Genomic DNA, 18842 nt, shown 5'->3' on the forward strand with positions numbered 1-18842 from the left:
TTCATGCTGTAACTGTAGGGCTAATACAATATGTCCCCTAGTAACAGCATATGTGAATATTATGTAGACGTATTGTTTAAATCGAATTTATGCTTTAAAAGTAGAGTAATCATAGCAGTTTTCATCCATAGTATGTCCATTTAAACGTCTGCGTTTAGCTTCAAATGACGACAATATTCTATAAAAATTATTTGCATTCCGATCTTGACATCAAAAGGCACAAAAATATTTTTTTCTTTTATTCCATGGATTTTACCCGTTTCCCTCCACTTGTTCCCAGTGTTTTTCTGCAACCACTATGCGCGCGCAGCTGCAAGTGACGTAACTGTGACGTCTACTCTAAATTGGTCTATACATACACATGAAATTAGTCTATATCAAAAACCCTTCACGGCATTGTCATTCTCTGTGCTTTAAATATTTTTTTTTCTTGCTTATCCGAAAAAATAGTCCAATCTGTGACTCAAAAAAACACAATATAATGCGTTGAACCACTATATAATGCTATTATAATAGCCTACTAGGCTATATCCTAATATATATATAATTTAATAATAATAGTAATTTATGCATTTAGCAGACGCTTTTATCCAAAGCGACTTACAGTGCATTCAGGCTATACATTTTTATTTTTTTTTTACCAGTGGGCTATGTGTGTTCCCTGGGAATCGAACCCACGACCTTTTGCGCTGCTAACGCTGCCACAGGAACATTAATATTATAATATAATAATATATAAATAAATGTTGGCTATATATAACCTCAAAACTAAAAATTGTTAAAAACATTGAGTATTGATTTATGGTAGTAATTCAATTAATTAATGACTCACTCATAAAAACAGGGGCTTAATTGGGAAAAGCACACTACTACTCTACTATTTATGCCATATAAAAATCTACAGATATGCCATAAATATATAAACGTTATTCCAAATATAGCCAGTTACTTGTTTTGTTCAGTGTTTTTTAATGATTCTTTTGAACAAATGGTTTAAAGACTCAGAAAGACTTGTTGCCACCTATTAGCGTAAACTGCAACCTGTAGGAAGTGTTAATGAAGAAAAAAATTCTGTCAGTGGTGCACAGATTGACTGAATCATATTTCAGTTGATTTTATTTGCATGAATTGTTTGTGTTATTTCACCTGCAGAAAAAATTACCAGTGTTATCACTGGGTCAGTCTGCTGACCTGAGGCCTGGTGAGTTTGTGGTTGCCATTGGCAGTCCATTTGCGCTTCAGAACACAGTCACAACAGGCATCGTCAGCACAACACAGAGAGATGGAAAAGAGCTCGGCATCCATGACTCTGACATGGATTACATCCAGACTGATGCTATCATCAATGTAAGACAAAAGAGAATGCTGTTTGCAGGCTACACTGATTGTTAAAAAAAAACAGTTTTGGCTGAATTTGATTCTCTCTTCCCCTCTTTATTCATCAACAATGGGAAGTATGGAAACTCAGGAGGTCCACTTGTTAATCTGGTGAGTAATAATGAAGATTTACATCTAGTTAGACACTGGTTATATACATTTAATAGTACTAGCTTTTTACATAATATTTCTGTCATGTTAGGATGGTGAGGTGATCGGAATAAACACACTAAAAGTCACTGCAGGGATCTCTTTTGCAATTCCGTCAGACCGAATCAGTAAATTCCTTGAATCTAATGATAAAGAGCAGAAAGGTAAGCATCAAGCACAGAAGTAATGCACTAATCGCAAAAGTTTCATTTTTTGTTAGTATTTACAAAATGAATGCATCAACACAAATATTAGCATGCAGAAATCTGAACTGTCAATGGATGTTCATTTTCATTCAATCAACTGAGATTACAATTTTGTGAGTGCCACCTCTTAAATGATGGTCTGCCAGTTGAAACAAAATGGCTACAAAACACAAATGTGTGAAACAGCCCCATCTATTACATCCTTGGTGTCCTTTACTTTGATTTCAGTCAAACAAAGGGTAGTCAGGACAAACTTCACATTGTCTCAAGCTATGAAGACTGCCTCAGGTGAGGTGATTGCTAGCAAATTTCACTTTGCTAGCTAGCGGCTAGTCATCTTGCCAGCCTGATGACATCAAAAATGCAAGCTACAACAGAATCAACATTTAACTGCTCTGTCATGGCATTAAATTACCATAAGAGGAACTAAAGAGGATACATTCTGAATGTTTTGGCCAGAAGGCTGAATTCGTTGGTTAAATGTTTCTTGAACATAATGTGAAACTGCTTTGCATGAATATGTCCCAGTAACCTGCGGTTAGCTAACTGCAAGTCAATATAACTCTTTGCTTCAGTGTTTAACGAATAAAAAAGACAGGTATTTGTTCAATGCAAGTGTTCATGCTAAGCTACTGTTTGTGAATAACACTCAGTCCAGGGTACTACAGTTATCTAATGGTGTGTTCAAGTCCTCCTGGGAAGTTTGTATTTATGAGTTGGGAAGTCATAATTACGAAATCAGATGCATTAAAATCACTTTGGTTGGAGTAAGAAACAGAAACTACAGAAAATAGAGCAAGATGTTTTAACTGTAAGGTTCTGTAAACTGAACCGTTATTTATGTATTTTATTGTAATTGTACCGTAATATCATATTTTATCATATCATATACTTTAAAGTGATCATTTCATTAATTTCAACAAATGTAACATCACCATGTTTTCTAACTGACATGCCTCCAACCTGGAATCTCGAGGCTTCAAAACCATCCTGAGTTTCTCAGTCAAGTTGACTAGAGTGTGGTAGCATTTATGTGCGTTCAACTTGTAAATACAATCTTTCTGATATAACTTGAATGCACCATGAAATTGTACAAATATCTAAAAATAATAATTTCTTCCAGATCTAAAAGTCCCCAAGAAAAGGTTTATTGGAATCAAAATGGTCACTTTAACAGAGAAGTATGCTATGTCAATCAACAGCAATGCTTTGCTCATTTAATAGTGTCAAATTTACAAAATAAAGCCAACATACCCTGATTCCATTGCTTAAGTTTCTAGGTTCAATCAGTAACCTTTCTAAGAGGAGTCATATGTGTCTGCTTTCTTTTCCTCAGCCTAGTCCAGGGGTTAAAATGGTATAATCCAGACTTTCCAGATATCGGCAGTGGAATTCTTGTCCATGAAGTTGTCCCAGACTCCCCAGCTCAGAAGTATGTCTCATCCAAAAAAATAAATAAAGATTATTTTCAAAATGCCTTTTAAGCTTAAATTTTTAATCATGTTGTTACATACAGTACGTTTCTACAACATTATGAACTGATTAATCCAAAACAAATCATTCTCCTCTCATTTTCACAGAGGTGGGCTCGAAACAGGTGATATCATAGTGAAGCTAAACGGCCATCCTTTGGTCAACACTGGAGAATTACAGGAGGCGATTCAGGAAGACATGCCCCTCCTTCTGGAAGTTCGGCGTGGTAATGATGATCTACTATTTAACATTGAGCCTAATATCCTCATGCAGTGACAATATCAGAGATGGAAACCCGGAGGAGTGATATGAAGGACAAACAGCAGATTGGTAGAAGTGTGCTTGACTTTCTATAGATAGATGGAAATGTGCAGCTAGAGGAGCACAATTAACATGTCATTGCATCTGGGTTTCAAAGGACAAATGGAGGGGGAAAAAAACAATTGTGTACTGAACTACTTCTGACCAGTGTTATATATTGTATATATTTTTTAAATTGTCTCTTAAATTGAGTGTTATTAATGTCATGCTATTTTACAGTAAAACGCCACAGTATTACAGTGCCTTTCTTTCAAGACTGACATGGGCTGACTTTAGAGATCAGTAATCATTTAGAAATATAAAAAATAGGCAATTTGTTGATACACTTTATACATACACTACTGTATGTTTTTGCACATAAAGTGTAATATTTTAATTTCGTATGATACTGTTGCTTTCAGGAAATTCACCAGTCACAGTGTTCTTTGCCCACAACTATTGTAATGACAATTGCTGATATTGTTTATTAGTTTTAATGAAGGCAAAATATTTGTACAATGAATATGTATTTTGATAAATGACTCTGGAATAGCTATTATTTTTCAAAGCTGACTTAAAGTGTCTGACACGGTTTTAAAATTTACAAGGACTTTTGTGATTGTAATCAAATAAATGTTTAGGTTCACATCACAATCAATTTACTTACTATTTGTGTCACACAGTGTATTCTGGAGCAGCAACAGGCAGAAGTAATCCAGACTTTGCGACATTAGTTCAGTCCTGTACCATCCTACATGTAGAGGAATAAATAAAAAGAGCTAAATTTAATATTTTTATGTTTATATTTATTTATTTATTCATATTCCAGAGCAATGTCAGTCTCATAAGGATTGGCTTTATAGATTGTTATGCCAGTAGATGATGACAAGTGAAAATCTTTGTGAGTGAGTCATTTGAATCATTCACTCAACTAATTCATTCAAAAACACTGATTCATTCAAGAACGAAACAGGTCTTGATGGTTCATTGCATCATTTACTCAACCGATTTGTTCAAGAACACTGAATCATCCAGGTACAAAACACCACTGTGTGTTGCTTGTGGTGGTTTTGTTTGGAACTATTTTCGGTTTGGTAACAGACAAAGCAATAGTTAATTGTTACCTTAATAGTAAATTCAGGTTAATTGGTACATGTTCCCCCCAGTCCTCTCAATGGCAAAGCTGAATCAGTGGTCTAAGAAAAAAGTTACACCCATATGAGGGTCCATCAACATAGAAATTTTTGCATTACACTGTGCTACTTTTCCATTTTTTTTTTTATTATAATTATTATTTTTAATGTAAACATGCATTAGACCAGGGGTGTCAAACTCCAGTTGCTGGAGGGCCGCAGCCCTGCAGAGTTTTGTTCCAAAGCTGCTCCAACAAAGCCTGAAGGACTTAATTAAATAGCTGGATCAGTTGAGTTTAATTAGGATTGAATCTAAACTCTGCAGGTCTGTGGCCCTCCAGGAAGTGAGTTTGACACCCTTGCATTAGACGGATGTCTTTGACCAATGTGCTCTTAAAAAAAAAAAAAAAAGGCGTCTGGAGACTTTGCATTTTTTCCCCATTCCACTCCTCACCTCTCACGTCTTTCAGTACAAAAACACGTTCTGTGTGAAGGGCTGCTAAGACATAAGTTTTCAGCATTAAAACGATGCATTTAGAGCTAGTGCTTGTTAGCATGGTTAGCCATTTAAAAATAATAATTTTTTCTTGGTTCTCTTTGAGTTTGGACCGGTTGAGGATGAGTTTATACTTCACTTCCTGGAACTGTTTTTTCTCTCGTCACTGTCCTAAATCCTCACAGACAGATGTTATGAAATAACTTGCTGCAATCCAGAACTTCCTCTGTTTCCAATAATTCACAGTTTATAGTTTCTCAAAATATATTTTGAAGAATGTTGCTGGATAACATGTTCTCAACAAACGTTGTAACCTACTTTCCTTTTAAGGTGATCTCAGATGTTCTGCAGTGTTATTTCATCAAGGCACAATCCAAAACATCTTGCAAAGCCTGCGGTGACTCCACCGCTGTCCTGAAGACAGGTAGGTGTGATTGGCACAGTGGTGGAATGTGACACTTATCTGTGCAAACAAACACATCTCATCTACACGGACAGCACAAACAAATTATAACACACTTGATTCTGTTTCTCCAAACATATTAGCAGTGGTTGCAGAAAAAAATACAATAATTTTAGGTGTGTGATTCACATGGTCACTGTAGACCAGGGCTGTCCAAACTCGGTCCTGGAGGGCCCGAGAGTTTAGCTCCAACTTGCCTCAACACACCTGACTGGAAGTTTCTATGCCTAGCAGGAGCTTGATTAGCTGGTTCAGGTGTGTTTAATTAGGGTTGGAGCTAAACTCTGCAGGACACCGGCCCTCCAGGACCGAGTTTTGACAGCCCTGCTGTAGACACTATTTCACACACAATTAAGTCAGAAAAATTAAGTAAAAATTTTAAAAGATAAACAGGGTTTGGTTCAACCCTCAAAAGATGATAAATGTCAAACACTCTGTGTTAATAAATTGTATTATTTGACAGGATACATAATCCTGTGAGTGGATGATTCCTATCAAGTTCAAGTTCACAGGAAACCATTTTCTGGAAATAGGTCACTTCTGAACATGTGTCCAGACACTGACTCACACACTAGTTCCTCTCTACTCTGTTCTGAGGTCGTTTAGAGGCAAAGTGTTTGTGTGTCTTGGGCAGTTTGTTGTTTACTAGTTAGAAAAGTAAAGACAAATATTTTTTTACATTGAGAATCTTTAAGGTTATGGTTATAGAGTAATTTTTACATATTTGCATTTTTTTTTACATGGGCTGTGAGACTGTGTGCATGTAATCAGTCACAGCAATAATTTAATAGCATTGAGCAAGATGATGTTGCAAATAGTTAATTGAAGGACATGACTAAGTGCCTGATTTTTATTTCAGGAGGTGGCAAGGCTGAACATTCACAAACATTCTAGCTTTGCTAACATTATTGTTTACTCGAGTATATTTGTCGTTCTCAGTTTGTTTGTGAGCTGTTCTTCCACCACAAGTTTGCTTAACTCTTACACTTGCACTGTTTTATTTTTTTTATTTTTTTACAGTTACAATATCCTTAAACAAGATAAAATATACTTAGCAAAATTATGCATGATGTTAAGACTTGACAAAAATATTTTGTAATGTTTTAACATCACCTTGATTTATGCCAATTTTTAAAAAGACAATTAAACTTATATTCTCTGGAATCAACTCTTTTAATATCATATGTAATTTTGCTTGTCAAGTGAACTTGTTTAGAAATTATTACTAGATAACAAGACAAAATAATGATTATGAAAATGTATATACAAGACCTTAATAAATAAGATTCTAAATAAGTGAACATTACAGTCACAACAGCAGCCTAATATAGTATTGCTAAGCAAGATGATGTTGCAAATGGTTTGTCAATGACAAGAATGACTAATCTAAATTTTAGTTCAGGAGGTGGCAAGGCTCATTTACGCAACATTGACAAATATTCTAGCATTACTAACATTAGAAAAAAACAATATGCTGGTCAGAAAGTGCACATAACTGAACCTGATAATTTAGCGTTTAAATTTTCCCTATTACACATTTATTGTAGTCTGTATACTGTATGTTAGTGAGAAAGAGTAAGGTCTTGAAAAACGTGAAGAGTCAGAAGGATGATGTAGTATTCTTTTTGGCTGCCAACACACTTTCACATGTACGTGTCCTAGTTTATTTTGGAGCGAGTAAAACCAAAGCTGTGACAAAGCAATCTGAAAGCTCGAGACCTTCAGTGTGGACTTGATCTAAACTTCAGCAAACTTTTGTCTGGTTGTTTTGATTCATGTTGTGGTAGAGCTGTGGGATTGTGACATTACTGTGGATTTGGGGGCAGACTTCAAGAGTAGTTATTGTATTTTCTATAATAAAAAAAAAAAAGAGTGGTTATTGATATGCTATAATACCTCAAATATTCTGGACAGACTGCTTTGACCTAACAAAGCTCTGAGGGTAATACCAGAGCCACAGCAGTAGCACACATGCTTATGGCACATAAGGTTTTTACTGCTCCTGTGAGGAGCAGTAAAAACAAGGCCAAACAGCGACATTTCACAATTCCACCCACTCCTCCTCCCTCCTACTCTTTCCTGTCATCTTTCTGTAATAAAAGGCATCAACCTTTCTTGGCAAAAGTTAAAATTAGGTTCTTTGACATCTCCATTTCCTACAATCTTGGATAAAGCTTAAGGTGATGAAGGCAGACAGATACTTTCTATCTAAACCAGTCAGGTTTAGGTTTGCAAGGCTATACTAGGTACAGTATGAGCACCCTCTGGAGGAACAGACCATAAGAATAAAACCAAACCAGCTCATGCCATATGCACCTGTAGCTACTATATAAAAAGATATTACAGATTGTTTGACCCTTATTGATCCTATTGTTTTAAATGCTAATTAATTCATATATTTACATTATATATGTCTGTCTTTTGTAACTGCACTGTGTATAGTGCTTGAGTGCACTTGTTTGATGATACTGCATGTTTTGACACAAGAAATCCATTGTGAGATGTTTCATTTTACTATAAACACTGCTTGGTTCCAGCTGTGACTGATCTACTCAAGCTGCCAATAGCTATAAATATTTTCTCATCTTTTTGAAGCCAGTAGGCTACTGTTGACTGACCACTAGATGATGCTGTTTGTTTAGACATCAGGGGCCCGTTCTTCGTACATCGCTTATTACTACATCTAAAACGTTTTTTTCGTCTTGTTTACAGCTGAAACATCTCATGAAGTAGTAACAGTCCATTTTCCCAGTGTTGCAAATATTTATCCACCCGTTGATTTAATGCAAAGTCATTCTCTCTGTGTATAGTTTTTAATGTTTTAACATCACCTACATTTCTTAGCTTTAAAATAAATTAAATATGTATATGTTCTCTAAAAGCAAGCCAATGTAATTTTGCCTGTCAAGTGAATTTGTTTAGACATTTCTACTGGAAAACACACAAAAAAATGATAAAAAAATATGTATTTTTGTTAAATTATAAAGTAAATAAGATTTAGTTTGCACAAAAATCAAGAGAAAATATGCGTGGTGGTATACTGTAAATACTGACACTGCATGCCAGATCTCTTTGTTTGTCCATGTGCCAATGATCTCTTTCATGCTAATTGTGAAACAGAGCATTATAACAAGAAGACAAGCCAGAAATTATTTATATGTTCCTGTCATTTATAATGCATTCTGGTTTTTGCACTATTGAGCATCACTCACAGAAATATACAATCACACATTGAGTTGGTTCAGAGGGGCCCTCCCACATAGAGACCCCTTTTCCCTAGAGTCCTCCCCTGGTAATGACCTGGCCGGGATTTCTCAATTGCCTAAAATGTCTGGGTTTTGGCTTTGAAAAGTAGTTTGACCAATAGCATGCAGGTATTGTACGTAATCAGTTGTGGTGTGCAACAAGGTGGGATCTACAGAGAATTGTCAAATCAATGCAAATACACATACATATAATGTATGACTGTAGAGAGCACGTCAAAAAGAAAACAATGCCATCAAACAATGCAATTTGCAAATCCCGGTCAGGACATGTCCAGGAAAAAGAGGACGTATGATCATCCTACCTTCTGCAAGCGGTAAAAAAAAAGCATTGGGGATTTATACCTCTGAAACACATAGTAGACAAAAGCGGTTAAACTCCGGTCACAGACACACATGCATCTGCTCCACTGTCACTGCGCCAGTAGGCTACAGATAATCTGTTTCCTGCACACGCTGTGCTAATGCTCATGTCATGACATCTGGTTTATTGATAGAATAAATTATGATGATTTTTGGATAAAAATTAAATGTTGTTAAACTCAAAGCAAAATGCTTGATGCGAACTACCTCAAAATAGAATTACAGTACCTTTAATGCTCACCAAAGACCAGTTAAAATCATTTGGGAGTAGTCAATTGTTGTTATTCAAACTTGCTAAAAGAAACCACTGAGTAGAAACACTGAATCTTTTGGTCGATCTGCCGGGTTCATGGCTGTGATATGTAAATGACCCATCTGTCAGAGAAAGTCATCCACATGGCAACTACATTTCAATGAGTCCTGAGTTGACCCCAAAAAGCCCACAAGCTATCCATGACAATTTGTTGTCTCGCAGTATATACTTGAAATATGTGAAACTTGCTATGTGTAATGCATGTCAGTCATACAGTGATTATGTGGTAAAGGTCACATGGGGAGACAATACAGGATCTTATTGGCTCAAACCCAGACAAAAGAAACAATCAGAGATAATCTATACTAATCAGAACAGATAATCTTTCTAATCTCTGGCACTGACAGTTGAGAGATTAGTTACAGCTGTTATTAAGCACCATCAAAATGGGGAGACTAACAATATGGTAATTTCATGATTTTATTAACTAAAGGTGTATATCATATATGCAGGGGCTGAGCTGTACGTGCATGAGTTTGTATTTGTGTCCATGAGCTACATCTCAGAGAAGAGTATGATTCATGTACTGAATAGATGTTGGACTGCTGACTAATGCTTCCTTTAGGCCTGAATGTCATTTGCAGTTATAGTAGTGATGACACTGGCTACAAACCACAGCTAATTTATGAGTTTGGGTTATGGCGATTCCCAAATGGCAATATTGAATATGGGTATTGATTGGTTTTATATGACATATATGTCCAAAAATGAATTACACATACATACATACACATTTGTATGGGCTAGATATATTTTAATATATGATTTTTCTTTCAATTTTTAATAGCTTTCATATATGGTTTTTACTTTATATGACAATATATTTCATAAAAATTTAAAGGGGTCACATGATGCGATTTAAATTTTTCCTTTCTCTTTGGAGTGTTACAAGCTATTGGTGCATAAAGAAGATCTGTAAAGTTGCAAAGACTAAAGTCTCAAATTCAAAGAGATATTCTTTATAAAAGTTAAGAGTCAGCCACACCTACCTAAAATGGTTTGTTCTAACACGCCCCAACATACCTACGTCACGATGTGGGAAGAATTGCATAACGCCGCCCAAATGTTCATTTGTGTATGGGAAATGTTATTTTTTATTTAAATTGTTTTTAGCAGTAAAATTTTTCTCTCATTTGCATGACATATGCATGACATATTGATGAATCATGGTTTCTGCATGAAAAGTGCATATATTACTGAAACTTTTCTGAAAAAAATACATTTGTATGACAATTTAGCGCACCCACGTACAAAAACAATTTGACTGATGAAAGCATGCAATTTTGTTTGTTAGCTTTATGTAGGCTGCAAATGGTTTATGTTTGTATTTCAAGCCTGTAATAAACCATTTGGAAAGTACATTAAAATTACTGTTTAACATAAAATTATTACTGTTTAACATTAAATAACATTAAAGGCCAAACAAAAATTCAGGAAGTGAAAACTGATTTAAGGCCGCATTTAAGGATAAACTAAACACTTGAGGGATGTAAAATATGCAACTCTCTTGCACATCAAATTTAGTCCAAGGGCCAGTAGTTTGAGATGCCTGATCTAGACTGTTAATATCTCCCTTAATCTTTGGCTTCTTCCTTTTATAGCTCATGACTGCAGTTTTTTTTTTCTTATGTCTTTTTCTCTTTTGTCAATACACTATTTCCAGATGTTTTATTTTCAACAATTGAGGCCACCTTGTGGTATTTTGATGAAATTTAAGACAATGGGCCTGGTTCACTGATAATTGTATATGAATACACTGCAGGTGTGTACACTACACACATACTGTATTTGTTCTTATATTCCTTGTAATGTTGATGATTTTGACTTATTCTAAAAGAGGGTGTACTGTATGTCCACAGCTAGTATTTACATAAAACACACTCAAACCATGTCTATAAGTGCTTTCACCTTTCTCTCTCCTGCTCTCTCATGATCACCTTCTCATGTATTACTCTTGCTTGAGCACACATAGAAAAGATCTTTGAGCAAAGCAATTCCCAAAACCAGTTAAAATACAATATAAACTGTTTTTAGACCTTACACACAGTTGTGTTTTGGACCTCATTTTCATTGTGAAAAATGAGTGTTTTGGACCACAATCAGTATTTTGTCATTTCATTTTTATTTATTGTTATTCAGAGAAAAAGCAATTCTTTGCTTGGTTATTCTATTTATGATGTTTTATTAACAGATTTCAGGAGGAGCACGTTCAGATAATTTACCTAATTAACACGAGAGGAGCACAATCAGTAATCAGTAATCAATTACCAAGATAAGAGGTGTATATATACACAGCAGACTTGCCTCTGTTGCTTGACAGTTTCCTAGCATCCCTCCACCACCCCATCACCTCACTTCTAACTCCTTTATTTTATTTATTTGTAAAGCGCTTTATACATACAGATTGTACTAATACTAACTATCCCTATCTCAAACCGGGGGTACTCTGGGTTCGGGCCAAAATTCCAAGCTCGGAGCGCCAATTATGCTTAACTTTTACTCTATTTATTATATGTAAGTGTGAACTTGTGAAATGATATACCCTTACATTTCAAAAGTTTGGGGTTGTTAAGATTTTTAAATGCTTTTGAAAGAAGATTTATTTGCTCACCAAGGCTGCATATATTTGATCAAAATAAAAGCTGATTTTTCAGCAGTCATTACTCTGGTCTTCAGTGTCACATGATCCTTCAGAAATCCTTCTAATCAAGAAACATTTCTTATTATTATCAGTGTTAAAAACCGTTTTGCTGCTTAATATTTTTGTGAAAATTGTGATGCAATTTTATATCTGTAATCTCTGACAAATAGAAATATCAAAAGAACAGCATTTATTTTAAATGAAAATCTTTTGTAACTTTTTAAATGCCATTACTATCACTTTTGATCAATTTAATGAATTTATTTCAAAACAAACAAATCGATTTTACTGAGCCCAAACTTTTGAATGGTGAAAAATTTCTTGTTTCTAAGAGCACTGGGCATGTGATTTTTTTTGTGTGGAAGTGGTTTCAGTTGGTTTTAAATGTTATTGTACTTTATAATACATGTTAGTGTTAACATAATGATGAATCATGATTTCTGCATGAAAAGTGCATATTTTACTGAAAATGTATTGAAATGGTCAGTGAATGAGACCCATTGTCTATGCATATGTTGGTGTCCCCTGTCCCCTGAATTTTCCTCATAACCTCAGAGGAACAGACTTTTAATCACTCACTCCTTCAGAGTTCTGTTTCTGGAGGCTGAAGTAAGCACATGTGGCCATTTATGCAGCCCGCCTCGCTAGAGAGTTTGCACACAGACTGCTATAGGGGAGAGGGAACTGCAGAGAGTGCTTTTGCACAATTATACTCTGGCAATTACTTACTGAATCTCAGCTCCACAGAGACACACACTATTACAAATGGAGCATCTAAGCCATGGTAAATCACCTTTGAAGGTAATCTGAACGCATATTATGCAAAACCATTATGATGGAGATGATGAGACCGAGCGAATAGGGTGTTTTATTTTCCTGGCTGAAAACTGGCAGTGTTTGAAGATTTCAAATAGCAGACACATGTTCTCTTAACACTCACCAAGATTAAAGGGCTTCCAGAAAGCATATTACACCTTTTTCCTCATATACTTTTCCCACATATTTTCTCTCCAATTAAGGTATTTGTGTCTGTCTTTCTCTGTTTCTGTTGTTCTGTTTATCTCCTTTTGTCCTTGTCCAAGAACATCTTTCCAACCACATTCTTCACATTCATTCAATTAATTTTATTCTACAGATCTGCCAGCAGATGGGAAGAGGAAGAGAGCACTTGCTTTGTTTTTTTATTTATGCCACTCCAGCAGTAGCAGACCCACCGTCTCTCAGAGTAGCAGGTGCTTGGGGGTGATAAGAACTACCTGTCAACTGGTTCACTCTCACCTGTCACATTCAGGCTGCTGTGGAGTGCTAGACATGGTCAGACCACTGCAGTGTGTGGCTGTGTACATTGAATGAGTAATACATGCATTAAGTAAAATCAAAGCAAATAATCACATAGAAAATCATTGGTTTAATTAATACCTCAAATTCAGGTTCATTCAATTGAATTAATGAATTATTTTCAATCAATTTTAATTTGATTAATTAATTAAATGGAAATAAAATCAAACATTTTTAGTTTCATGGAGGTACAATAAAAATTAACATTAGTTAATGCATTAGTTATCAATATGCTCTATGATCAGTATTTTACAGCATTTATTAACCTTTCTCAACTTGTGTTAGTTCACAGTGTGCTAACTAATGTTAACAGATAAACTTTTGATTTAAAAAATTGTATTAGTTAATGTAGAAATTAACATTAAGGTGTATTAATGTTGCAGAAGTATTGTTTATTTGTGATTCATGTTCACAGCACTCTTAAAAATAAAAGTTCCAAAAGAGGAATTTTGCAGTGATGCCATAGAAGATTCAATTTCGGTTGCCCAAAAGAACCTTTAAGTGAACAGTTCTACAAAGAACCATATTTTCATAGTGTGAAGAACATTTTAATAATCTAAAGTACCTTTTCCCATGGATTCCATGGATGTTATAGGTTCTTAATGGAACCATTGATGCCAATTTTTTTGAAGCTTAAAAGCTGCAGTGCCTATTAAAGGGTTAGTGCACCCAGAAAATGAAAATCATTATCCCCTTATGTTGTTCCAAACCAGAACACAAAGAAGATATTTTGAAGACTGTTGGTAACCAAACAGTTTCAGCTCCCATGTTTCAGTATGGACAAAAAATACAATGTAAGTCAATGGGAATCAAAACTGTTTGTTTACCAACAATCTTCAAAATACCTTCTAACTTCTTGATTCCAATACATCCTCACTGTATGGTGCATTATTGTATGTGGACTGTAAGTATCGGAGACTATGGAGTACTGTGATAATCCTGTGGAGCCAGTACTGATTATAGAGGTGCTGTTTGCAATAAATTCAATACTGGGGGGCTTACACAATTCCATTATAAACAATGCAAAATGAAGCTAAGTGGCTTGTAAAAACAAAAGGAGAGATGGTTTACAGGCTGGGTAAGAATGACTTAGTCACACGGATTGAATTAAGAGTCCAAGTAAATATAAATGAACTCACTGTTGTAAATACATATAGTTGTTAAAGTAACTGTAAGTGTAGAATTGCTGAAATTAAGCTAATAAACAAAATGCTGGGGTTTCCATGTTTTATGGGGACATTACATAGACGTAATGGTTTTTATATACTTTCTATCCCCTTACACTACCTCTAAACCTTCACCTCCCACAAAACTTCCTGCATTTTGATTTATGAGCTTGTTTCCTCGTGGGGACCAAAAAAAAAAAAAAATCTCCTCACAAGGACAAAATGTACTGGTATTACTATACTTGTGGGGACATTTGGTCCCCATAATATAAGGAATACCAGGACCACACACACACACACACAGGTTTATTTTTGTGAAAAGTGGGGACATCCCATAGGCGTAATGGTTTTTATACTGTACAGACCGTATATTCTGTTGCCCTACACCAACCCTACCCCTAAACCTACCCCTTACAGGAAACTTTGTGCTATTTCAGATTTTCAATACACTCCATTCTGTGTGCTTTATAAGCGTTATGAAAAGTGGGGACATGGGGGAATGTCCTGAAAAGTCACCTTCTCCTTGTAATACCTATGTCATACCTTTGTCATTATACAAATTTATGTCCTCATTTGTCACAAAAACGCGCGCACACACACACACACACACACACACACACACACAATTGGAATCAAACGGGAAAACAAGCTCATTGCAAAACTGAAATTCCAGTCATTTTAGTGTAACAAGTTGCTAACAAAGGAATTAAACAGGAACTATCACCCACAGCAGTGAACTCCTTCAAACCCCAGAGTGCTTGAGAAGCTGGAAAATGAATTGGATTTTTGTGTAGGAGTAGCATATTTCACTCCAGGCTAGCCTGGCTCTGGGTCCACTTTCACTCAGTGTGATTAAATCTTATTTCGTGTTATTTCATCAACATTATTCTTGCGAACTTACCCTCTGATGATCAGCCTCATCTTTCAGGCATAAACCATCTGGAGGTGTTTTCAGCCACCATAGTCACACAAGATGTTAATCAGCACCCACAACATTATGTAGCAAGCAAGATAAGAAATGCAAACAAAGCAGTTTTCCTGAGAAAAACATGTAGTACAACATATAGATGCTTACACTATCAGTTAGTGACAGAAGTTGTCTCTTGAATAATTTATGGAATGTTTTTATTGCCCCTTTCTTTACATTTTATGACCTGATATTTTTGTCTGAGTGTTGTGAGATATTGGGTTTGTTGTGATAATAGTGCTAGTGGAATCTGTGGGAAAGATGCTCTTTAGAGTGTCCAATAAATATGACATGTGCTGAACAATACAGGTGCAACCCTTTTATAGGAACAGAGGAAACTGTTTCCCATCCTTGCCTTAAACTTCCCCAAACTGGACAGGGAAAATTATGGAGTTAAAGCATTTTAAACTAAAACATCCCATTAATATTTAATCTTTAAAAGACAATTACACATTGATATGATTGAGTAAACATGCCTACACACGTGACATCACAAAGAAGAACAACAAGAACTGCACGCAATGAGCCCAGTTCTATACTCAGCTGAACTTTCAGTGACAGGAGTTTTAGTGAATTATTTACTAAAGCCTGCAGTGCAGAGGAAAAAGCATGTGCATTTAAGCGCTTTGTGTACCTATATTTTCAGATTTCAGTATTCGATAAGGAAAATCCAGTACATTTAAAATATACAGTATATACACTCTTAAAATTACAGGTTCTTTATTGGCAGCAACCTTTGTTTACACAACATGTTACTTAAAGTGGAAAAGGGTTCTTCAGATTATTAAAATGATCTTTACACTAAGGGGAAAACATGTGCAATTAAATGTATTTTTTGTTGAACCCAAAATGGGTTTTCTAAAATCCTTTATTTTTAAGAGTGTACAGTAGAGTCATTCCACAGAGATTCAGTTTGTGTTTGCAAATTCACATTACAATGCCCATTTCATTTACTATATTTATATATATTCAGGCCATTTACAACATTACTAAATGAACTAGTCCTCCACCATACACAATATCTTGTAATGTGCTTGGGGAAAAAACATTATGGCTGTTGATCATAACTGAAAGTGCATTCTTTTACATCTATACATAGATGAAAAGAGTTTGATCTTTTTCAAATGCTAGCCAGCCTGCTGTGCATGTGCCTGTGGCGCAGGGAAGCTGAAGGGGGTGGATGGTCAACCTGTCTTATCCTATTAACATAACTGAAGCAATAGCAGAACCACCAGTCTTCTCTTCCTCTTCTACTCTTGTTCTTATATGTGTTTTCATGTAAATTTACATTACTTGCTTTTAATATACAAAGAAAATGAAAGTCTGTTTACAGTAAATTCAAGCATAACTATAGTGTTCTTATCGTACCTTTGATAAATATGGGGTGTAATATTGGAAGTCATGGTTTACTTTGGTTAGATACAGCTTACAGTCTGTTGATTCTATGACATTTTATTAGGCCGCTTAATTTGAGAAAGACATAAATATAGCATCAGATGTGATCCTGGATCAGACCAAATGTAGGTTTATTACTGCTGTTGATGCAATAAATGACAATATGGTGTGTGTGTGTGTCATGTTTTCCTACATTACTATTCCCACAAGGATGGTAAAATCTGAAATCACTATTGTGGGAACCAACCATCAGTAGTCATGGGGAAAATGGCTTGTTAGACATACTATATTTTTCTTAATGTAACTGCAGAAAGGTAAGGTAAGGTAAATTCCCCACAATGACAGAAAAACAAACATAAAAAACAAACATGTTTATTATGTTTAAACAAAACTTACTTTGTTTATGTGCAGAAAAAATGGCTAGAGGTGTCCATGTGGATGTGATTCCGTTTTCTGGCTCACAGTGTACAGTACAGTACACCTCCATATGCAAAATAAACAACCGCATCCTGACTTCTAGACATCCTGTTATGTAATCTCTCTCTCTCATTATATATATGAAAATAGAGAGGGAAAGAAAAAGACCAAGGTATGCCCTGACTGTTGACATCTTAAGTGGCTCTGGCATCAGCACTTTATTGCGTAACGTCCTCCCAGGGTCTGAACATGTGAACACAAAAAAGTTTCCTTCTTTACCACAGGACACTTCCTCTGTACTCTAAAGAGGTTTTCCATCAACATACTGTAAAATAACTATGATCAGAGCAAATAGCTAAACATATCACGAGAGCATTACACCTATTATCTCAGTGTCAGAGCTTCTGAACATAGTGCTGTAATCTGTTTTATTTGTTTTTTTCCCCACCAATTTAATCACAACAGAGACATTTTTCAGTTGTATTCTGTGTCACAACATAATATAATATGCAGTATGATTACACCATGTTGTGTTACCAAAGCTACGTTTAAATGAAGTGATAAACTCTCGGATTTTGTTGGTGGCACTTTGCCATCAAATAAGGAATACACAGTCTTTAACCTGCACTGCACGGTCATCATCATCATCATCATCATCATCATCATCATCACCACCACCTGGCTCTGAATACAGAGGACTCTTATTTGAAATCATCTTAAAACATAACAGATGTTATGTTAACAGAAGAAGACAGACACTGAATTGATCTCATGTAAGGTAATTTAACCAAACTGAGATTATAACTTTAGTTTTGGATGTATTTAGCAAAAGTCACCTGCAAACATAGCAGTTTTTGTTTATGTGATTTGTAGTTTAACTAAGTAGAGTCAGACACTGGTTTTCTCTCAGTATTCAATGAATAATTTTTCAATGGCCATTTTGCTACAAGAAAGAAAATCCTTCAGAGGAATCTTTAGTCCCATTGTACACTATAGTACACACACCAGCAGCCGCAAAATACTACAATGGCAGATGTGTTTCAAAAATTGTCCTTGATGATTAAAGAAGAAGGAGGGAAAAAAACTAAAAGACGGAAAAAGAAAGAGTCCAAAATAACTTTACAAGTTGCCATGGCGATGATGAAAAATTAGCCCTGGCTTTACCTGTCGAGGGCAGTCGTGTGTGTGTTTGCATGTGCGTATAAAATAAACACGTGTTTCACATTTGTTCTCCCAGGAAAGAAAGAAATGCAGAAGGAAATGGAAAATGTTGTGTACATATATATATATATATATATATATATATATACAGTGGGTACGGAAAGTATTCAGACCCCCTTAAATTTTTCACTCTTTGTTATATTGCAGCCATTTGCTAAAA

General features: G+C 35.4%; 1 protein-coding gene across 2 annotated transcripts in view; it reads left to right on the forward strand.

Annotated features, from left to right (window-relative positions):
* Positions 1–3674, forward strand: part of LOC107674193 (serine protease HTRA3-like) — an 11687-nt gene extending 8013 nt beyond the window's left edge. The window contains exons 4-10 of one of the 2 annotated variants that reach the window (XM_016468092.1): positions 1153–1347; positions 1456–1488; positions 1580–1691; positions 1962–2021; positions 2857–2914; positions 3070–3165; positions 3314–3674. In XM_016468092.1, the coding sequence (XP_016323578.1) occupies positions 1153–1347; positions 1456–1488; positions 1580–1691; positions 1962–2021; positions 2857–2914; positions 3070–3165; positions 3314–3482 (723 nt within the window). In that variant the 3' untranslated portion in view covers positions 3483–3674. The remainder of the gene's footprint in view (positions 1–1152; positions 1348–1455; positions 1489–1579; positions 1692–1961; positions 2022–2856; positions 2915–3069; positions 3166–3313) is intronic. The other variant, XM_016468093.1, reaches the window with a different exon arrangement.
* Positions 3675–18842: the final 15168 nt, after the last annotated feature.

The sequence above is a fragment of the Sinocyclocheilus anshuiensis genome, unplaced genomic scaffold (genome assembly GCF_001515605.1).
Source record: "Sinocyclocheilus anshuiensis isolate Anshui unplaced genomic scaffold, SAMN03320099.WGS_v1.1 scaffold728, whole genome shotgun sequence".
NCBI classification, from domain to species: Eukaryota; Metazoa; Chordata; class Actinopteri; order Cypriniformes; family Cyprinidae; genus Sinocyclocheilus; species Sinocyclocheilus anshuiensis.